Source organism: Cryptotermes secundus, unplaced genomic scaffold, assembly GCF_002891405.2.
Source record: "Cryptotermes secundus unplaced genomic scaffold, Csec_1.0 scaffold446, whole genome shotgun sequence".
NCBI classification, from domain to species: Eukaryota; Metazoa; Arthropoda; class Insecta; order Blattodea; family Kalotermitidae; genus Cryptotermes; species Cryptotermes secundus.
The window spans coordinates 1,145,684-1,170,657 of record NW_019731271.1 but is presented as its reverse complement, the minus strand read 5'-3'; the positions used below and the strand labels follow the sequence as shown (position 1 = coordinate 1,170,657).

The 24,974-nt window shown below is 35.6% G+C and overlaps 1 protein-coding gene across 13 annotated transcripts in view; it reads right to left on the bottom strand.

Annotated features, from left to right (window-relative positions):
• LOC111866799 (regulating synaptic membrane exocytosis protein 2) overlaps window positions 1-24,974 on the bottom strand; it is a 204,580-nt gene that overhangs the window by 92,983 nt on the left and 86,623 nt on the right. For 12 of the 13 annotated variants that reach the window (XR_004513258.1, XR_004513257.1, XR_002843212.2 and 9 more), the window contains 2 exons: window positions 23,437-23,625; window positions 6,713-6,858 (listed from right to left, as the gene is read on the bottom strand). Coding sequence is in view for 2 of the 13 variants with exons in the window: in XM_033752416.1 (XP_033608307.1) it covers window positions 6,713-6,858; window positions 23,437-23,625 (335 nt within the window). In the remaining 11 variants the exon portion in view is untranslated. The remainder of the gene's footprint in view (window positions 1-6,712; window positions 6,859-23,436; window positions 23,626-24,974) is intronic. The other variant, XR_004513259.1, reaches the window with a different exon arrangement.

The following is a 24,974-nucleotide window of genomic DNA, read 5'->3' as shown; positions in this document are numbered from 1 at the left end:
AAATAATCAGTCGTTATATGCACAACTTTCTTCATGTAGGACTTTAGGTTCTCTGAGCGGTGGTATATCATCTGGTATATAATGCCGTATGGTCCACTGAAAGTAAACCGATGTTTCGTAGGAACATATCGCTTCCATCCTCAGGGTTCAATAAGCTGAGCAAAATACAGCATGAAAGCAGGTGGCAAGATGGTTTCACGTTGTTATATCCCAGGCAATAGTACTCTTCAACTTCCTTTTTGTTTTCTAAAAATTAATTCGGTTATTCTCACACATATCTATTGTTTATTCTCTGAAATACTGGGAATACAGGAAGAGAACTGTATCATATATTTCCCCTGAACTGAGTCATCATCCACAGTAACAAATGCTTTATTTTCTCCTTGCCATGTATCCATCAGAATGCACTGGCTATTCCAACACAGCATGAGTCAGACAGCATTTGATATTATATCTGACTACCACAGTCCTTATATTTCATTTTGAGAATACTGTGATATGTAGAACCATTGCCATATAACAGCTGTGTAAACAGGCGACAGTACAACAGCCACTGCTAAGGAACAGCTCTGTGGACATAGTTTCTCCAGTAATGAGAGAAAAGGCAACATTGGAAGAAATGATTTCTGTGTGGTCCATGCCAGGGCTATATAACGAGGACTAGTAGTTCAGTTGTTGGTTGAGTCAGTTGAGAGCTGCAGGTATGATGAGTGAGCAGCTGTTAACTGACGCCAGAGACAGTTCAGGTAGTCAGAGGATGAGGAATGTCCACCATTGGAAGCTGCTGTCAAGCAACGGCTAGTGAAGACTGAGACCACATAGAAAACATCATTCATTGCTTACTCTAATCATTTCCATTGGTATGTGCTTGTTTGTGAAGGTGTTACCCAGTAACAGCTGCATATACTTGCTTATTAAGAATTTGTTTCCTAGAAGGGAATGTTGTTTCATTGTTTGTTTTGAGGCCGTTACCCAGTAATGGGTCTACACACTACAGTATCATAATGAAAATCTGAAAACTCCCAATGATGTACACACAAGATTTGTACCATATTATTTTAATTTAACACTAGCATGGTGCTATAAACGTCCATAGTTCCTACTGACATGTGTGTCCAAGTATAATTTTAGTTTGGTGGAAGTGGACTGCGTCCATAAAGGATAAGTACACTTTGAATGTATGGTTAACTGTAGATGCTCACTTTGCTCAGCAGTGTCAATGGATGGGGTCTTGGGTTTAGGGATGTACAAGACTCTGAGCATAGTGGACAACGGAAATGTGGTGGTTTGTGGATGTACGAAGTGTATATGTATATGTATGGACCGGCACAGGATGGTAAGATATAGAGGTCTGGGCAAAACACTTCTCCCTTCCCCCTTGTTGTATGATGTGAACAACACTCACTACTGTCGAAGTTGAACGGGAACAAAATTGACACTTGTAAACGGTATATGCAGTTTTACACTACCAAGCACTCATTATTTATAACAAGTGAACTGAAAGTGAGATGAATTAATTTTGGAGTAGGTTCTCTTGAAACTCTATTCCTACACACTTCCTTTGTCTTCAGGTGCACACTATACAAAGTTTCTGACAACTGCAGAAGTTCACAGGATCAAGAAAACTCTCATCAAATAAGAAGTCAGTAATAAACACACACTCACACAGCACACATAATTAATTAAACTAACTTCATGGAGCTAAGCCCTTCTTGAGAAGCTGCCAGTCATGCAGCTACTCAATAAGTTTCCAGAACTTTATGGAACCTGAAGGTTCATTATTGTGTTCATATCAGCCCTCCACACTAATCCCTATCCTGAGCCCGATCAATTCAGTCTATACCACCCCATACTATTTCTCTAAGATCCATTTTAATATTATCCACCCACCTACATCTTTGTCTTCCTAGTGGTCTCTTTCCTTCTGGCTTTCCCAATAAATATCCTACATTCATTCCTCTTCATCCATATTTGTGCTATATGCTCTGCCCATCTCACCATCCATGACTTGATCATTCTAATTATACTCGGTGAAAAGCATAAGCTATGAAGCTCCTCCTCATGCAGTTCTCTCCATCTTCCCATCACTTCATCTCTCTTCTGTCCAAATATTCTCTTCAGCACCCTGTTGTCATACACTCAGTTTATGTTCCTCCCTTAATGTCAGTGACCAAGTTTCACACCCGTACAGAACCACAGGCAAAATTATAGTTTTGTATATTCTAATTTTTATGTTTTTAGACATCAGACAAGAAGACAAATGGTCCTGGACTGAATGGTAGCAAGCATTACCCAAATTCAATCTCCTCTTAATTTCCTCCTGAATCAAATACTGATATGTTACTGTCATTCTCAAATATCAAATATCAAATATTTTCTAAGCATCTGTTAGCTATATTTATGTCACGATTTTTCCTTACATTCTGAAGACTATAGACAGCACCAGATACTTAGTGTTCTCTGCATTTACTTGTAGACCAACCTCCTTACCAGTGTCAGTTAAAAGTTTCTGTGTTTTTCCATATGGTACCTATGTTATCACCCAGTAGATTCACATCATCAGCATAGACCATAATTTCAGTCCCAACTGGTTTTCTTGGAACTTCCTAAAAGCGTATTCTAAAGCAAAGTTGAAAAGCAGTGGCAATAAATTATCTCCTTGTTTTAGACCATTTGGGATAGCAGAAGTATCAGAAAAATGTTCACCTATACAGACTTCACTGTGCATTTCATTTAAACACATTTTAATCAGCCTAACTAGTTTCATCAGTCCCCAAAACTCTATCAGAATATTGTATAATACCGGGTGTTCCTAAAAGAATGGTGGGGTTTCATTGCTGTATATCTCCATCAGTTTTTGGTGATGAAAAGCAAAACATATACGGACTCATAACGCGGCTCTCATATTTTCATTTTGTATATCATGCTCTTTCCTAGTTCCATTTCTGACAGTTAGGAGGGGTGAAATGTAAGATGGCGACCCAGCAGGAGAAGGCCTACTGCATGCTGAGATCTGAGGTGTCTAAATCCATCATTACAGTGCGCCGTGAATTTTGTGTACATTTTCAGAAGGAGGCGCCACATGAAAACAACATTCGCAGATGGTACCGGCAGTTTGTGGACAGTGGATACGTGAAGGACGTGGTTTATGTATCCCCATTGCCCCAATCTCTCCAGGATCTCCGAAACAGAATCAATCATGCTGTGGAGACCATCACACCTGAAATGCTGCAGCGGGTGTGGCAGGAATTCGACTATCGCATTGATGTGTGCCGGGTAACGAAAGGTGCGCACATAGAGGCACTTTGATGGATGTACATAAAATTTGGACAGTTAAGCTTCCGATTGACACATGTTATGATTGTACACAGTAAGAAATACGAAATATATACATATCTAAAACCCCACCATTCTTTTAGGAACACCCTGTACTTCCCTCCTAACTGAATGATTGGCTTTCTTGAAGTCTATGAATAGCTGATGTACTATCTCATTCTACTCTATTCCTCCACTATCTGACAAATGCAAAATAATCTTATCGGCAGTTTCATCTGTTATGTTGAAACCAACACTGATGATCCATGATCCCCAATAATTTCATCTATATATGGGCTTAATCTTGAGAGAATGATATTGGATAAAATTCTGTATGAAATTGGTAGCAGTAATATCCCATGATAATTACTGCTGTCTGTTTTAGCACCCTTCTCATGACTTGATACAGTAATAGACTCCTTCCACTGATCAGGCTATTCGTCCTCATTTCAAATGTTAAAGTATATTCCACTGACCATAAGTTGGTCAGAAATGACCATGGGATGTGGTTAAAAAAAACATATATATATTTTTATGTGTGTGTTTTGCATTCTCTCATGTATATCAACTGCTATGTATTAATAAAGAAAGATATCGACAAACAATTGTGACTTCAGTTGTTTATTTATTAGTTAGTTTCTTGTGATAGACTGACTAAAAAAATACATAGCAGTACATGTATGTGCATTACAACTAATATTTCACATAAAAAATAAAACTATAAAATATAAAAATGACAGAAGGTTTGTGTAAGATATTCAAATGCTTCAAATAGATTCACACGTAGAGGTCAGTGCTGTCCACTTATGCTATTCATGCAAACCTTCGAGTAGATTATGATTAATTTTTAAATAGGAGTTCAATGAAAGTGTAGAATGGTTGTGTATCTAAGCAACTTATTAGTGCTACCTTAAATTGCATATTTTCATTCATAAAACATTTGAAACTAGATGGTAGACTAGTGAAAGTTCTGATGCCAGCATAGTATATACTATTCTGAACATGTGAGGGTTGGCAATTTTTCCATAAAGATGGCGCTTGCTCATTGTGTTAACACTGTGCACATTTAAATTAGTCAGAAAATGTTCTTGGTTATTTACAACAAACTTCATCAATGAAAACATGTATTCAAATGGAAGAGGTAAGATGTCTACATGAGTTTCTAGGTTTGACAACCATTATGTTTTTAAAGTTTTATCACATTTACATATGTTTAATGGTTTGATTATAGCACACATGTACCAAAACATGTTAACGTTTTAAATTACATATGTTAAAATCCACGTTTATATAGACATAAAAAACTATATATATATATTGCCTGTAACTGGACTGCATCTCTTTAATCTAACACTCTTATACAAAAATTTCAGTTCTGAAGGATCTCCTCCTGTAAATAACGTATGATTTTAATTATTGCCATTATCATCAGGTGAAGACAGACACAAATTTTGGATTTATAATTCCTATAGAATGTATTGTAACTGTTTAGGTTAGCATTCACAACGAAATTATTCTTTTGAGAGCTGTACCTGCAGGGTCCCTGAGTTCCACTGAATACAGTTTGGGAATTAGGTCTCCAAGAAGATCCTCAAACAATTTGTGTTAATTCAAACTATGATTACAAGCTGTTACAAACTTCCATTCCATAACAATGCTTTTCTTGCCCTAAGGGAAGAATACAGATTCAGAATGTCTCAGAACAATGTGCCGAGGAGAATATTTACATCTAAGGCACAAGAAGTAGGACAAGGATGGAAAAATTGCATCAAAAACTTGTTACTTAATATTCTTATCAAAGAGAATGAGATGGACGGGAAATGTAGCACATATGGGGAGATCAGAAATGCAAATATTATTTTACAGAAAAAAATTGCTGGGAATAGACAACTTCATGAACCTGAGTGTAAATGGGAGGACAAAAATTATACCAATCCTAAAGAAATGGTGTGAGTGTATGGAATGTATTCATGTGGCTCAAAGCAGGGCCCACTGCAGACTCTTTTGAACACAGCAATGAACCTTCAGGTTTTACAAAGGCACAGACTGTCTTGCTTAGCATAGAGAAAACTAGCTACTTGAAATTAATCAGTTAAACAAAACTTTCAACAGATGCAATGTAGTAGTTTCAAGATATTTCAAGTTTACCTTCATTCCAATTGCTAGTTCAAGAGAAAACAGTGATTTAAAATAATGACAGTCTCCAGCACAGAAGACAGCATTCATGCTCCTGTATTTTAAACCTCTTTATTAATTAACCTTCATAATACTATTCATGCCATTCTTCTGATAATAAATTATTTATATATGTAAGAAATAATAATATGCCCAAATATGCATAACCTCTCCATTGAAATAATTAACACAGGTAAAGAAACGAACATATTATTTGCATGCTATGCATGTTCCCTTGTTTGAATACCATTCACAGTTCATAAAACATTTTCTGTATTTATTGGCAGCTTAAGAAACCATTCACTTGCCACCATACTTCTCTAGTTTTCAGCATCAAACTGGGTACTTAATCATATCTATGTAACATGTACTTCAAGTGCAACTGCTTTATGTTGTGTACTACATTATTTAAAATTTGTCAGAAATGCTTTCAGAACTCACTCATAATTTATTAAGGTTACAGTACAATAATTATTAATGTGTGTATGTAGCATTTGTTATTGTGACACCTGACAACAAGCAGAATGAGGAAACAGATGCTAGAAGAAGAATATAGTGAAAGGCTGCTCAGAATAAAACTAGCATCATGTGTGTAATATTAAAAAAATAAGATCATCAAAAGAGTGCATCTTCATATGACATTTACAAACTATGGTTCCAAAATATAAGTGTAAGTTTCCTGGAGGTCCTAGAAAACAGAAACAAATAAGAAGTGTCTTCTTAGGTTCAGCCACTGAAAATTCAATAGATATTCTTAAAAATGTTATCATTCTTCCAATTGAGCTGGTGAACAGACATATCTCAGTGAACAGTCAAGTTCTAATGTCCTCTTACTGATGAACATTTTTTCACTTCAGAACCTTCCTCAAACTATGCTTTCCTCTGATATCCCTCACACCACAGTCTCATGGCCATTAACAGTATGGTTAAAAGTGTATATATCAGTGCACAAGAAAGATTCAGCCTATCATTCCATTCATATCAGACATAAGAATTGTTTTAAAAACTGTTACTTTTAAGTATTCCATTCTGTCAATTCTATAAAAACAACTATAATATTTCCATTAACAGAAACAAAGCTGGCTTCCAGTACTCTTTACAACCTGTTCTTAATGCAGCTTACAGAAAAAAAGGAACTGTATAATGTGAACATTTTGCAAGAGAAAGGTTGTGCAGCCTCTTCTTAATCAATGCTCTTACTGATGTTACTGGTCATACTGACCTGTAACCGACCTCCTACATTAGAGATGGTGGGTGAAGATCCCAGCCTAGGTGGACGGGCTGAACGGGCTGGAATGTGCAGGTCTGGTGAACCTGGAGATGTCACCAGAACACTGGGTTTGTCTCGATGACTACTCTCATACACATCTGGAACAAAAATACATAAAGACCATTATAAGTTATGTTAGTATTTACTATTACATTATTTTCATTGTGTTGGAGATTTCTTTTAGGAGGAGAATATACATTTTATGTTTTATAATAAATATTTGCACTTAGCCTTTGTCTTAGAATTCATAAAATATACTACAAAATATAAATCAGCATAAAATCCTGCTGTTACAGTCTAATACAATTCCTTGGTGTAGGGTCTTTTTGAGATGTTAACAGTCAAAATTACTTGCTCTTATAGAATATGAACTTTCATATTCAATAAAGCCAATCAGTGGATCCTAATCTAAACCACAATATTCCATTCCACAACTTCATGGCCTATTTAAGATTAATTATAATATTATCCTCTCATCTAAGCCTATAATTCCAAAGTAGTTATCTCCCTTGTGATTTTTCAAGTAAGACTTTGTATGTATTTGTTAATATCCCATTTGTGCTTCCATGTCTCACCCATGTCCAACATGATAACAGTTGTTACAATAAGGCCCTTCTAATATCACATTACTGTGTAGTTTATACATGCACCCATGAAACAAAAAATGTATGTGACTAGCTATGTGCATGTCAATATACAGTGATATACCGATGTAACACAGGAGTATATAAATATATGAGATGTTGATATAACTCAGTCATTGGTCAAACAATATTCATTACTCTCATGCTTGTTGAAACATTTTTGAGGGTTACGTGATGTCCAACATGACAGAAATATATCAAACATTTATGTAGTAAGTAATTATAAGGTGACAAAAATATATTCAATGAATACTGTAATTATAAATAATGTTACATCTATATCAAAATATACTTAATAAATCATTATGTTTGATGCCACCACATTTTTAAGTTTAAAAAAACAAAATTACTTAGTCAGAAAATATTCAACATTACAAACTGTCCCTAATAAACTTCTTCCCAAGCAATATATATTAGTTCTTTGTTCATGTAACTAATAAACTTCTTGAGAACCTAACAGTTTTTTGGCTAGCCAAGAAATTCACATCTTCTTATGAAGCCCAATGTTTGAGATACTAAGTTCATAAGAGACTGTCACCAGACACTGTCTTACATCAAATAAATTCAGTACATGTCCTAACACACTATATCTTCAAAATCTAATTTTATATTATTCTTTCATTATGCCTAGGTCTCCCATGTGGTCTCCCCTCTTCAAAATTCATGAGCATTTCTCTTCCACCAAGTGTCTTATACGTACCATTCATCTCATCTGCTTTGAGTGCCTAATAATATTCAGTGAAGAGAACAAAATTGTAAATACAGATATTATATTTCTAAACATTATCAATTGCCCTGTTTCACACCCATACAGAACCACAGGCAAAATTATAGTTTTGTATACTCTAATTTTTATGTTTTTGGACAGCAGACAGGAAGACAAATGGTCCTGGACCGAATGGTAGCAAGCATTACCCAAATTCAATCTTCTCTTAATTTCCTCCTGAATCAAATTGTGATATGTTACTGTCATTCTCAAATACCTTAATTATGTCACAGTTTCTAAGCATCTGTTACATATCTTTATGTCACGATTTTTCCTTCTATTCTGAAGACTAGACAGCACCAGATACTTAGTTTTCTCTGCATTTACTTGTAGACAACCTCCTTACCAGTGTCAGTTAAAAGTTTCTGTGTTTTTCCATACTGTACCTATGTTATCACCCAGTAGATTTACATCATCAGCAGAGACCATAATTTCAGTCCCAACTGGTTTTCTTGGATCTTCCTAAACGCATATTCTAAAGCAAAGTTGAAAAGCAGTGGCAATAAATTATCTCCTTGTTTTAGACCACTTGGGATAGCAGAAGTATCAGAAAAATGTTCACCTATACAGACTTCACTGTGCATTTCATTTAAACACATTTTAATCAGCCTAACTAGCTTCATGGGTACCCCAAACTCTGTCAGAATATTGTACAATACTTCCCTCCTAACTGAATCATTGGCTTTCTTGAAGTCTATGAATAGCTGATGTACTGTCTCATTGTACTCCCATTATTCCTCCAGTATCCGACAAATGCAAAATAATCTTATCAGCAGTTTCATCTGTTATGTTGAAACCCACACTGATGATCCCCAATAATTTCATCTACTGTATATACGGACTTAACTCTGCGAGGAGGATATTGGATAAAGTTTTGTATGAATCTGATAGCAGTGATATCCCACAATAATTAAAACGTAAGTTTTATCACCCTTCTTGTGATTTGGTATAATAATAGACTTCTTCCAGTGATCAGGCAATTCTTCCCTATTGCAAATAGAATTAACGAGTTTATGGATCTCAGACCATAATTTTTTCACCTCCTGCTTGAATCAGTTCTGCCAGAATTTGATCTCTACCTGGTGATTTATATTTCTTCAACTTTACAATATCAAATTCAACAACAGAAGGACTTGTATTAGGTACTAACAGCTCAGCTGTACGTATTTCTACCTGCCAAAGTCATTGACTCTATGTACATTCAATAACTGGGAGAAGCATTTCTTCCACCTAACCAAAATATTGCTGGAATCTACAAGAAGATCACCATTCTCATTTTTCACTAAGTTACTTCTACGTTGGTACCCCTCTTAAATTCATTTATTCCTCTATGCAGGTATCTAATGTCCTTGTTCATACTGTTCATTTCAAGCTCATTAATTTTGGTTTTCAGATATTCCCTCTTTTTATTCCTGAAATCCCTGTGGCTTCACATCCTATATTTTTCAGATTATTCCCATTTATTTCACTTGGATCCTGTAACCACTGCAATTTGGCTTGTTTACTTTGTTCTAATAATTCTGAGCATCCTTAGTCAAACCATGGCATATGCTTCTTCAGCTCATAACCTAAACTCTCTTTTGCAGAAATTTTGACATTCTCTGTAATAGTTTCCCAAAGCACTATTAATATCCTCCTCATCCTATAGTTTTCTGAAACTGCAAACCTATTTGAGATTACAATATGATATTGCTCTTTACCCTCTACCTCATTTAATTGCTTGAGATTAAATCTCTCCATATGAAATCTGTGCATGGTTTGTCTACTCACTGCCAGCCTCTCCCTGACTTTGCCACAATCAGATAGTGGTCAGTGTCACAATTAGATGCCCTGAATGATCAGACATCAAGTACATTTGAATGTCATCTCCTAGCTATCAAACTGAGGTCATTTTGTTTGTGTTTCCATCAGGAGATTTTCAATTTATGAATGTTACAATGTGGAAACATTGTACTTTTGACAGTCAGAGTTTACTACTCTAACTCCATTATTATTACTAATTTTGTGCAAAGTGTCATTCCCAATTGTTGGTTTAAAATTCAATTTTATTAGATATTTCATGCATACATATAACTGAGTTAATCTAGCAAGTCTTCTGACACTTAAATCCTATTAAAATTATTTAAAGTATTACTGCCATGTCATTCTAATATTACCTGTATTATGACAGAGAATCTACTCATGTCTGAGGCCTTCTACACCCAACCCAAAGTTGCAGGACTATCCCTTGTTCACTGCCCATGCCTGACAGCAATTTTAAATGAGTAAGTATCACATAAAAACCAAAATATGTTCTTTACAGTGATATACAAGTAATTCCCTATATTCAAGGCAGAGTGTTCCCACAAACTACACTGATACTTTACTAGTCTAGGAATAGTTCTATTTTCTGGCATACAAGTAAACTAATGTTTCAGAGAAGCACAGTACCTGCATCAAGCTAAATCATAAGACAAAGAAATAAACCAGCGTAAAGCAGGTAGCAAGTAGCCTTCAAATCCCACTAGTCTAAAACTTTGTAAAATCAGATATCGTTCACAGTCAAATAAATTCTGGACTATTTTCAGTTCCTCAATTGATTACTTGTAGCCAGATAGTTATGATCAATCATAAATTCTCCCTCAAACATTAAATTATCACTTCTTGTAACACCAAAGTATTGTTTTAATTGTGAATAATGACCTCTAAAAGAAGTGCAGCAAAACAAAGTATTACCTTTGAGTACTGTAAATAAAATAAAGATTACAGAGCACACAGAGGCTGGATCATCAGTGTCTAAGACAGAAAAGGAAAATAATTTTGCAAAATAAACAATTTCTGACACTAAATTAAATAAATGCTCCTGAATTTTCTCCAATGGGTTAAAATATAAACCATCAACTAATGAAACTGTAAGAATGTCTACTGAAAAAGCTATGACTAGCTTATCTTCCAGTTATTTCATGTGTTTGTTGCATTTCTAATTTGGTTTATCACAAACTCTGTAACACAACTATCTTCTAGGGTGTGATGCTGTGTAGTCTGGTAGAAGTTTCAGGGCAATTACTGCTGCCATCTTAAGGATCAAAACATAAACCAACAAAGTAACAAGCGGGCAGCATGCTCCACAATATCAGCAAACATCTACTACACTATACAGTACTTTATCATTCAAGAAGGTAGAGCTCTTTGTAAAACCATGACAAGAACCTCATGAATCAAGTATACCCCTCAGAGTGAAGTTTTACTTAATGTCAGTTCTGAAGCTGGATTACAATTTTAAAATGTTCTCAGGTAAACAGACCAAGAGTGCATATTTACTGAAAAAATTTATATAGTTTGCGGGTCATTAGTTTCAAGCGTCCCTCTACTTTAAGTCCCTCCCTTGACCATATAATATGTTCATCTGTATAGAACTATAAGGTTTATTTTGGACTCTATCCCTCCTCTGGTATATAGAAGACAAAAAATTACAACGTTTCAGAGACTGGATCTGTCTCTGTCCTCAGGTGGATGGGGCAAGATAGACCTACTCAGTTGGGCCCGTTAGAAAGAGCTAGTCTGTCACTAGACTAAACTTTATCAATTTTCTTAGAATCAACTAAGCATAGAAAAAACTACCACACAACACAAAATATGGATGTTATTTGTTTAAAGGAGTTTTGGTAAGGTAAGTAATTGATGATATACAAGATAAAATATTTCCTGTCTCTAAACAGGTGATGTCTGTAATGTGATTCATAGCGCAACAGTAGGCTTGAATCTAAAATAAAAGAAGAATAAGAACATTTTGCAAAGAACAGATCTGGTAAATGTGTACACCAAACCTGCGTACAATTTTCCAATTAAAATGAAGAATATGAATAATGTACCCACAGAGAACATCAAAGCTTTCAATGAAATGGCTGAAAGAGTTTCATTTCACAGAAGAAGAAACCACAAGGTGAATTATGATTATAAGTTGCATTTTTTATGTTCCTTTTCTTTAACAGCACCAGTTACATAACATCAAAGGCCGCGCCATAGCTCAAGCAGTTAGTCGCTGGCTTCCCACCACGGTGGCCCGAGTTCGACCCTGGGTCTGGTCAAGTGGGATTTGTGGTGGACAAACTGGTGCTGGGGGGGGTTTTCTCCGAGTACTTCGGTTTCCCCTGTCAATCTTCATTCCACCAAATTCTCTATCATCATAATCACCTGGGTCAGGTAAAATAGGCCAATCAGTGGCCGCTGTGCCAAATGAACCAGTTGGACTCCACCCCCTACTAAGTGAAATTACATAACATCAAATAATAGGATAAATGTAAATGATGAATTATAAAAAAGGTAGGAGGAAGTGACTATAGTCTAGTTTTAGAGTACTGCTTTATCATTTTCATAGGACTGGATAAACAGCAAAAATGTATCAGGATATCTAAGGTTCCAAATAAGAGTGCAATGGCGAACTCCAATAGGATATACCTACTTGCGAATATTTCCAGTTGCTTTTCTTATAATTTACATTTGTTTCTGATTCTGACTTTCATCTTTGATGATAACTAACCTACTAACTAACTAATTTCATGGGGCTGAGTCCTTCTTGAGAAGCCGCCAGTTATTCAGCTATTCAAGAACTTTCTAGCATTTTATGAAACCTGAGTGTTCTGAACCATGTTCACAATAGCCCTCCACACTTGTCCCTATCCTGAGCCAGATAAATCCAGTCCATACCAACCCAGCCTATCTCTATAAGATCCATTTTAATATTATCCACCCACCTACATCTTCGTCTTCTTAGTGGTCTCTTTCCTTCTGGCTTTCCCAATAAATATCCTACATGCATTTCTTTTCATCCCCATTTGTGCTATATGATCTGCCCATCTCACCCTCCGTGGCTTCATCATTCTAATTATACTTGGCGAAGAGTACAAGTTACGAAGCTCCGAATCATGCAGTTCTCTCCAACCTTCCATCACTCAATTTCTCACCTTTCCAAATATTCTCCTCAGCAGCCTGTTCTGAAACTCCCTCAACCTATGTTCCTCTCTTAATGACAGAGACCAAGTTTCATACCCATGCAGAACCAGAGGCAAAATTATAGTTTTGTATATTCTAATTTTTATATGTTTAGGCAGCAGACAAGAAGACAAAAGGCCCTGGACTCAATGGTAGTAAGCGTTGCCCAAATCAAATCTCTTTTTAATTTCCTCCTGAATGAAATTCTGATTTGTTACTGTCATTCCCAAATATTTGAATTATGCCACATTTTCAAAGCATTTGTTAGCTATCTTTATGTCATGATTTCTCCTTGCATTCTGATGACAAGACAGCAACATATGCTTACTTTTCTCTGCATTTACTTCTACACCAACCTCCTTACTAGCATCAATTAAAGTTGGAGTGTTTCTCTTTATGGAATCTATATTATCAACCAGTAGATTCACATCATCAGCATAGACCAAGAGCTGATGTACCCCATTTAATTTCAGTCCCACCTGGTTTCCTGGACCTTCCTAGTGGCATATTCTAAAGGAAAGTTGATAAGCAGTGACGATAAATTATCTCCTTGTCTTGGACCATTCTGGATAGGAAAATTATCAGACAAATATTTACATATATGGACTTTACCATATATTTTGTTTAAACACATTTTAATCAGCCTAACTAGTTTCATGGGAACAACAGACTCTATGAGGATACTGTACAATACTTCCCTCCTAACCGAACCATAGGCTTTCTTTAAGCATATGAATAGCTGATGTAATGTCTCATTGTAATCTCGTTTTTTCTCCAGTATCTGACAAATGCAAAAATTCTGATGAACAGTTTATTTACAAATTTAATTATGAAAGAGATATGTACTATTTACCCTTACATTTTGTTAAAGTTTTGTACCAAATATTTCATGAGTACGTAAATTTTATACATATGTAGATAGAATCTTGGTGTTAATTTTCTGACAAAATATGTTGATAACATATCAATAAGAGCTAGAGAGATACACTACTTTTCTCTTGTACTTGATTACCAATGCTCAGACAAAGCATTGTAATCATGAAAAGGTTGCTCAGAGATCATATAGAAATATTACAGTTACCTACATCTTGCGCTACAATCTTCTGTCAGAAATGAGGGACAACAGTCACAAATGTTGACAAAGTGAATTAAGAATAATAATTTAGAATAATATGTTTCCTTACTATTTCATAAAATATTTCACACCCAAGACATCAGACATCTGTAAATTTTAGACAGCAATGGCCTTCCGATTCCAAAGTGACCAAAAATTAATAAAATATATTACTGTATCATTCTTCTTCAATGTGAGATGAACTTCTATGGCAGAAAAAGGAACAAAACATAATTAAACAGAGTAACATGTATCCTGTTGAGGCATAAATAATGATTTCATTTTCTTTTACCGAATATATATATCAGAAATTGAATGCAAATTTGAAATAAACATTGCAAGCGTTAATGAACTATATACTTTAGATAATCCACTAAACCTTTTTATGGCAAATTATTTTTGATAAAACCAGTTAAAAAAACAGTTTGAGCTGTACATACAGTAGGGGTTATACTGCATTGATATGAACAAAATTCAAATGTTCTATCATCATCTGGTGTAAATCCCCCCCCAAATTACAAAACATTGTTGAAATCAGTTAAAACTATCATCAGAGATAAAGAAATATTTGGTGAAACTGTCATAACCTACAAACTCATCATGACTGTGTGAGGTTTGAAGTTCTCATGGCAGAGACTATCAAGATTACTATGTTCTGGGATACAATACCATGTAATTTTATAAACACATAGCAACACTTAGGAGGAACATGCTGCTTCCATCTTCAGAATAGAAGAGTACTCAACATCACAACCCTGAAGACAGAAGACTTAATGCTGAGAACGGTTTACTGTTCTATAAAATGGTAAAAAATATATAATTTCCAGTTCTGCAATTTCTAGCCTATTTTCTTCCCTTAAAGGGAATCATCATGCTCTCTGTGTGTGGTGTGCATAGTGTGCATAGCAGAAAACTATAATAAAATAACAATAATAACAGTAACAGATCTGCAGGACTATAAATCTATGCATCATGAAAGTGTCCTTCATAAGATCTGATTAGAACCCCTTGTTTAAATTTATGAACCTAAAACAGTAGCTCTTCAGACAAGAAAGAGGAGGGAAGACAGGAAAAGGCTAGCCATAAGACTTTAACACACTGGAAGGAAATGAACTGGTACCAGAAGCCTCTAAAAGATGTTATGTACCAAACAAATCGGGACGAAGTTCAGTCAGTGACATTTATATACACAAACAGTTGGCTTAGTTGCGAAAATAGAAGGAACTCCATTAAGATACCTAACAGATACTGAAAAGTGCATAAGAAATATAGGAGTAAAGATGCTGATACTATGCTACCAAAGGGTAAACATAAGAAAAGTGTTGGAAATATATTTTCGATTTTGTGTTGAACGTGTGTACAGAACATAAAATCACACAGAGTAATACATATTGACTACCCTGTCATTAAAAGAAATACACCTTTGTGCAGTTCCTACATATGGGATTATATGGCTTAGGAGGATAATATTTATGAGCAAACACATAACAATTTGTGTTAAAATAACTTACAAATGCCTAAATTTAAAAAAGTACAAAATGAGATATGAAAATGAAATAAATGGATTTATATATTTGGGTAGAAGCTACAAGGGCTGAGAAGGCCCACCCTTTATACAATCATTCATTCATTCATTAGTAACAATGGTAAATTTGTGCACGTTAAATCTTGTGACTAGATGATTCAGCAGTTCAATGTCAGCCCCCCCCAAACCTTTGGAAGTGAATCCAAATTGAAGAAAAGAAGGAAATATAATAACAATAAAAAGTAAAGAAATATTAAAAAAAAATCCCATATCCTCTAGGGTAGGGGGCACGCAGTAGCATAGTTGGTTCAGGCACTATGCTACAAGATGGAAGGTCATGGGTTCAAGTCCCCAGGAAGTAATTGGATTTTTTTAAATTGACCTAATCCTTCCAGCTGCACTATGACCCTGGGGTGAACTCAGCCTCTAACAGAAATGAGTACCAGGAATATTCTTGGGGGTAAAGGGCAGCCGGTGCATAGAGCTGACACCCTTGCCGCCATCTATGAGCTGATTGTCTAGAAAAATGTGGGAGCCTCAACATCTCACAACCCTATGGGCATCCACGGCCTGTTAAAGGGATGCCTTTAATTTTTTTTATCCTCTAGGGTGACCAGTAAAAATAGTTCTAAATCTGTATATAAATTTTCTGTAGTAGCAGCGAGCTGTGAAACATAATGAAATAATGAAACAGAAATTTGCAATAGGACGAGAAGATGTACAGTCTATTGAAAATCATTGTAAAACATCACTGATACATATTACTGAAAAAGATGGAATGAGCAACACTACAAAATATCAAGAGGTTCTAAAATGTCTGTGGTTAACCTGGAAAGCAGATAATTCAAGTGCAGGTAATCAAGTCTACTGCAAATCCAAAATTTGCATTTCACACACACCTACAACACCAGTGACAAAGATGCATAAATGAGTAACGTTGTCCCTTTCCTTAACTAATTAAGCACCATGCCATGAAGTCATGTGGAGAGTGAAAATATAACTCTACCATTCTTGACCTTGGCACTAGGTGGGGGTGAGCGGTCAGCTTCATGCCCCTGCCACTTTACCCCTGGGGAAATAGCCCCAAATATCCACTGGATAGGCGGATGGTATGACGCCAGAGCTGGTCTGAACTTTATGAAGAAGAGAAAAATCTTGCCTTCTCCAGGAATTGAACCCTGGACGCCAAACGTATGCAGGAGTGGAAGTATAGCTCCACCATACTTAACTTCAGCATTGGACAAGGGTGAGTGGCCACCTTCACGCCCTGGCCACTTTACCCCCTGGGAAGGAGCCCCAGGTACCCAGTGGATAGGAGGCTGAGTGGACCACAGAACCTGTCTGGATTCATTGGAGAAGAGAAAATCCCTTGTCACTGCTAGTAATCAAACCCTGGCCATCCAGCCCATAGCCTGTCACTTTACTGCCTTAATTACCGAAGGTCTTAACAAAGGGGCATAATCACAAAACCAGTTTTCTAAATTCACGATAAATTAACTCTCTGCTACTGACATGAGCTGAAGTGGTACTGAACCTAAGGCAGAAAAAAAAGACTGGAGAACACAGGAAATTAAAATATCAAGGAGTCTGTGATTTAACACCTTTCTTAATACTGTTAAAAAGGGGTTTAAAATATAGCTTATACAGAATTCAGTCACTTGGAACACCAAAATGATGAGTGTGTAATATTAAAATGATCTTAAGCAAATGTTTTCCTAAAGTTAAATAGTTTAGATAGGTTGAAGGATCAGATCCAGTAGCATAATTTGGTGCCATATGTTTTACCTTCTGTTTCTAATTCTATATATTTCAAACTCTTTATTGATGTTTATGGCTTTGTTTCTCTGGCTTGTTCACAGTTACACTGTGTGAACCAGAAATTACTGTAGTGCAGATCTTCAAACAAAATAAAATTGAAGGTTAAACCTAAATGTGGGCTATGAGTAAGAATATGCCTCACAAATTAATCAATTTAAATATCTTCTTCAATCATAATTTATGAATTACATTAAGAATTACTGATAATTATCATAACTGTAATCAAGAATAAATTATATTTAAAAACCAGCCATCTGATCTTAAAGGTCTTACGAATGAAAAGGCACGATTTAAAATAGCACTGAAACGATACTTAAATACACATTTATTCTACTCTGTTGATGAATAGCTATTGTCTAGAAAATAACTTATGTATCTTTAAATAGCCTTGTGTGTAGTCACTGTGTATTTTTGGTTTCTCTTGTGTGAGAACTCCATTGGGTCTGTACATATATTTTGTATTTATATGACATATTCCACATCCTACAGTCATTTTGACTAACTTTGGATCCATGGAATGCAATGAAATGCAATGTAATGTAATGTAATATGTGAAGTCTTCTGGGATGTGATATCCTAGGTGATGTTTTACTACAAAATATTGGTACTTACCTACTAAACTACATAACATCACATCACATACTAGATGACTGTAAGTTTAATAGATAAACTGTAATTCTTGTTTTGCTTTAGAGTCAAATGAAATCACTTAAGGATCCAAACTATTTGCAACGTTTAAGCTATATATGATAATGAAGAATTTTACTTTAGGCATGCACTAATTTTGAAATTCAATTTCACTATTCAGGTACTTGGTTCACATTAATAACTCAATTCAATATTCTGTTCACATAGAACTTGAACACAATGCACATAGTTCAACAGCACAGACAGCAAGATCATTCCAAACATGGGGTGAAATTAGGCAAGATGAGGATAATAGTAACACATTTGTCTGCTTTACTCACAATAATACACAACACCAATCACTGCACATACTACCCCTTTTTCATCTGCACCAGTCAACCAGAAATGCCCATAATTTAATCAGTAACAGTTACATTTTAGAACACGTATCAAAAAGTTGTTGCTCCCATTGAAAAGAAAATATGACATTTAATGCATAAATACCATTCAAAACAACAGTAAACTTCAAGCCAATCTGTACACACTGAGATACCAATTCCAGTGATCAAATCCTATAAAAGGAAGTGAAAGTATGAGTAAGTCATTAAGAAAAAAGAAGAAAAATTAAGATGTATACTTTGCCCTGTAGAAAGTCGATGCATGCAACCTGCAATTCAACATCTTGCACTGCCAAGCAGACATATACATATGTGTGTGTGTGTGTGTGTATGTGTGTGTGTGTGTATGAATGGCTCAGACCACCCAGCAAAGACAGTGAATTATTGAACAGTAGGCGAGCAGGCAGGCAGGCGGGCAGGTGATGCTAGGAAACAAAGACTATAGAGAACAAAGCTGCATTAGTAAAGGCAAGTACTGTACTTTTCGATGTAACAATAATTTTGGAATATCTAACAAACATTAAGTGTTAACACAGACAGGTGTAAATCTGTTAGGAGACAGATTATTTTAATATATTCTATCAGGGATTATTGCCCATAATGAAATAGGATGTTGTATAAATATTACATTTGACACTTTCCAATGTCTCAGATATATCTGTCTGATACATACATTTTAAAAACCAAATCCATTTTCATCATCAGATATAATGGGGAGAATGGATCCCACTCAGTATCCCCTTACATATGACAGAAACAGATACAATCTCCATGATATTACACACACACAAACACTCAAGACAATTTAACATATCAAAAATATTCACAAAAATTTATCACCCATTGTCACAAACCTTTAAATGTCAAACCTGAAAGTTTCTGGGTCAGATTTTTTTTTGGAAATACAAGAAGATTGACAAATATGGGCAACATCTGTATGACTCATTTTTGACTAAACTGTAAGGGACTATAGACATGTTGAATTTATCTTGTTCTGCAGTGGATGCTGTTAATTCTTGTTTCTACACTTGTCACAAAAATGGGCAGAAAATCTTAGAATAACTACATAATTTTCAACTTTGTGTCAAAATTGGATAAATCTGTACATGATCACATAAGATGTTCAAAGCAGTTTATAGTGATGAGGTCATAAAATGAATAGAAACTTCATAATGGTTTTAAGAGCTTCAAAGAAGATATAGAACATAGTATGAACAATTGTGAATAATTAATGTAATAAAGATTTTTTATTCATCACAAGAATGTTGAGAATATACAAAAAATATTTAGAACTGATGGAAAATTCATAATTTCATAAATCAATGAACTTTTGGGTAGAACTCATAAACACAACAATAAAATAAGTAAAATTCAATTAAGACAGAAGAAAACTGATCCCTATGTTTAAAAAATACCATACACAATCTCTGTATCCTTTTTCATATACAGTATCATTTAGTGTTTATTGTCATATATGTCTGAAACGCTATAACTGAAATTTTAAACTCATATTGTATGGTATTATAACAAACAGTTTTATAATATTATATTTAAGCATCCTGTTGCACTCCATACGATACATGATACCAACTCCGTCTTCAGTGCAACCATATATTATAGGTCTTTCGTTTTGCTCTCCTTTACACACTACATGTTTCGGCCACAAACGGCCATCATCAGGTGTATTTACTCACGTATCTGTCACACTGCACTTAGTTTAACATTTAAAATTTAAAAACACAGGTCTTCTTGATTGTTCTTTTCGTCGTTATTACCAAAATTTATTTCTCTGATGTCTTTGTTATTTACACACGTCAATTTTGATTTCTTTGAATTAGCACTTATAAAATCTTCAGTTCTAATTTTAAATTCTTCTCAAATTTTCCTCTAAATTTAAAATTTAAAAATGTCAGGGTTACTCGTCCTATGTCTATAGTGTTGCAGCGGCTACTTCTTGTATCTAGTACTGTACCAGTGTTATTCTGTGTAGTCTCTCTGTGTGCGTGCCGCACATGTAGTAAAGACAAGCAGCGGCACGCACACCAAGAGACTACACAGAATAACACTGGTACAGTACTAGATACAAGAAGTAGCCACTGCAGCACTATAGACATAGGACGAGTAACCCTGACATTTTTAAATTTTAAATTTAGAGGAAAATTTGAGAAGAATTTAAAATTAGAACTGAAGATTTTATAAGTGCTAATTCAAAGAAATCAAAATTGACGTGTGTAAATAACAAAGACATCAGAGAAATAAATTTTGGTAATGACGACGAAAAGAACAATCAAGAAGACCTGTGTTTTTAAATTTTAAATGTTAAACTAAGTGCAGTGTGACAGATACGTGAGTAATACACCTGATGATGGCTGCTTGTGGCCGAAACATGTAGTGTGTAAAGGAGAGCAAAACGAAAGACCTATAATATATGGTTGCACTGAAGATGGAGTTGGTATCACGTATCAAACAGTTTTATGCTACTTAAAAATTTACAAGAGCTTTAAGTTGTACTTCATTTTATACCATTAACTGTTTACTATAAACTGTACTTTAAATAAACAGCAGAGCTAAAGCAAGAAGTTCAGATTGCTCTCTCTTCGATTGTTATGCTCCTCCACTGACTTTTGTGAAAATGTTCCTCATGACAGAGTTGAGGGTTGAAACAATTGAGGTATATATACCAGTTACCAAACAGACACAGATCATTAACCAATATGCATTTGAATACAGTCAACAGTTACTTACGAAGAGCATTCCATATATAATGCTTCCTATTTTTTTGTGTTAATATGTAACGTCTGAGCTGGATGTTGGTGTTGTAGTAAAGGTTGAACCTTCCAGCCAATGTACTGTTAGTTTGGTTGTCGTGCAACAGATAGTGACAGCAGAGCAGTCTACCAAAATGGCATCTGACATAGAAGTGCGTACAAAACAGAGATGTGTTATTGAATTTCTCACTGCCAAACAAATTGCACCCAATGACATCCATCGACGCTTGTTAAAGGTGTACGGAGACGATACAGTGGATGTCAGCACAGTGAGGCAGTAGTGTTTCAACAGTGGCGAAAGTGAAGTACACAACAAGCCACGCCCTGGGCATCCCTGCTCAGCTGCCACTCCTCACAATGAACAGCACCTCGATCAGCTCATCCATACAGATCGGCAGATAATGACCAGGGAACTATGTGCATGGCTTAATATCGGCTGTGATGCATTGAAAACAATGTTGGGGAAGCTGGATTATCACAAAGTTTGTTCCAGGTGGGTTCCGAGGATGCTTACATAGGACCACAAAATTCATCGAATGGAAGTCTGTCAGGACCTGTTGACAAGTTTGAGGCTGAAACTGACAAGTTTCTGGATAACACTGTCACCGGACATGAGACATGGTGTCACCACTATGAGCCGGAATCTAAAAGACAGTCCATGGAGTGGTGACATCCAGATTCCCCAAGAAAAAAGAAGTTCAAGACACAGCCATCAGCAGGAAAAGTGATGCGCATGGTCCTTTGGGAAAGGCGGGGTGTGATTTTGCTGGATTTCCTGGAGCCTGGTGAGACTGTCAATTCTGAATGCTGCAAGAGGACGCTGACTAAGCTGAAAGCCCACATTTCCCGAGTCAGGCCAGAGAAGCAGACAATCTTTCACTTGCAACACGATAAGGCTAGACCCCATACAAGTTTGGCGACCACCGCGCACATTGCAAAGTTTGGCTGGACTGTCCTACCACATCCACCTTATAGCCCCGATTTAGAACCTTCAGACTTCCAGCTCTTTGGGCCTATGAAAGATGGACTATGTGGGAAACATTTTCCAGACAACAATGCTGTCATTGCAGCTGTAAGAAAGTGGCTGGCCTCTGCTGGCTCAGACTTTTACGGGCATGGCAGACTCTTGTTCACTGCTGGCAAAAGTGCATAACGAATGGTGGTGATTATGTGGAAAAATAACTGTAAGTAGCTGAAACCTTGCTCTATTTAACTGTATTATTATGCTTTCTGTATCTGTTGTAGTTTTCATTAAAAAATAGGAGGCATTATATACAGAACACTCCTTGTACATTCATATGACATTTCTTCCACATGTTACAGTAATTATAACACAAAGAAGTTAACAGCAAATTCTTGAACACTAGAAAACACATAGATAAAGAATTCTACATAAAAGAAAAGAAAACAATGCAGGAAACTAGAAAGAACTTCATTTCAAGTTAGTATTGTCAAATAGAACCTATCAATAAAACTGTTTTTTTATATTATGCATGGCCTCACCATGGTTTAAATTTCTCATTTTATGTATGGAAATAATCTTAAAACACAAAGAACTAAACAATTTTTGTAGGCTACAAATATACACAAAAAATGCTTATTTCTGTAACATCTGTGACAAGATACAGGTGACCATTTTTAGGTGATGGGTCACCTTGACCCAGCAAGAAGCAGCATTAATTAAGCATGATGAAAATCATCATAACTAAAGAAGACATAACTTATACTAAAGAAATAAGTGTGAAACAACTGTTTCTGTAATTATGAGATACATGAAAAGCTAAGAAATTACTTAAATTATAAATTAAAAAATATGGATGCAATAAACTGATCCTCAATCAAGAAGTATTACTGCTTGCCTAAATGGTAAATCAGAATGTAGCATCACTGAAGAAGCAAAGCCTTGTAAGAAGAGGTCTTGATAAGACTAGTAAATTAATAAAATAATTATGATTCTTGTGAGTGCATCATATCACCTTAATGTTCTTTATGCTGCTTCTTCCTGACATCTGTGAGTCCTGGTGAAGTTACTTCAAGTACATTACCTTTATGCATGTGTGTAGGAGTTGTGTAAGAACGTCCCCATTGGGTCTGTGGTGTCTGACGGCTGCCCAGAATCCGTGTTACAATCAATTCCACCTGTGGTTCCTGTTTTGATTCTGCTATGATATCGTATACCTCCTGGAAACTCTTTCCCTGAAGAGAGCGCCCATTCCATTCAATTACTTCATCACCTACACAACAAAACAATGGAAAGATTTCATTTTAATAATTTCAATGTTTCTTTTTTAATTCGTTTCATCTCATCCTATCAAAACAGGACTTCAGTAATGGAATCTTTTTTGCTCTTTACTTAAAAATAAAGATTTACAATAAACTTCTGAAGTAAAAAGCTTTCATAAATAACATTTTAAAATTCCTTACCTGTCTCTAAAAAAACAAACATCTGTGTTACAAAAATTAGTTAATAATGTTTAGAAAAACAATCATGGTTCATTTCCAGAACAGAACTAAAAATACAAAGATGTTGGCAAAATCCTGAGTTGCTGAAATCTAGAAGTGGTACCCATAGTTGCAATTGTATTTAAAAGGTTTAATAGCAAAATGAGCCTAGCATAGGTGTAATGATTCTCTTTAACTGCATACATCATATAAAATAATCTCTAGTCTTTTTCAACCAGCAATAGGAAATTTTCAATCTCTTGCCACTAGAGAGCTGGTGGCCCAGATTGTATGAGTAACTAGGGGCAATTGTACTGTATTAACTACCTCCATGATGCAGGGCTTTCTTAAGAAGCTTATATTTGCTCAGCTATATATGAAATTTCTAACATTTTAAAGAACCTGCAGGTTTCTTACAATGTTCATAAAAACCTGCCACTGATCCCTATCCTGAGCCAGATGATTGCAGTCCACATTAACCTACTGTATTTCTTTAAGATCCATTTTAATATCACCCTTCCATATACATCTAAGTCTTCCTAGTAGTCTATCTCCTTCCACTTTTTCTACCAAACTCTGTATGCATTTCTCTTCTCTCCAATGAGTGCTGCATTCCTTGACCATCTCATCTTCTTTGACTACTGTGTTTGTATTAAAAAATGGAATGCTTGGCCAGCTAGATCACATGCACATGCTGATACCATTGCACAATGCACATAAAAGGATTAAAATGACATGAGAATAACTGGAAATCTAACTAGTAGTTTCATAATGCTGACAGTGCTTAATGAATAACAACATTCTCATCTAAGTGGAAAAGTAAGAATTCTGTTTTAACATTTACTAGCATCATAAAATGCTCCTTTACATGGCACTTCAAATACCGACACCTCATCCTTTAATTTCACATATTAAATATTTCACCAATTCTTAACTCACATCAGATAAATAGGTTTATTCATTTCATAGAGATGTGTGGCATTCATTCTTGCACATATGAACACTATCACCGAAACAAGCACCGTGCCATAGCTTAAGCGGTTAGTCACTGGCTTCTCACCACGGTGGCCCGGGTTGAAACCCAAGTCTGGTCAAGTGGGACTTGTGGTGGACAAAGTGGTGCTGGGGCAGGTTTTCTCCA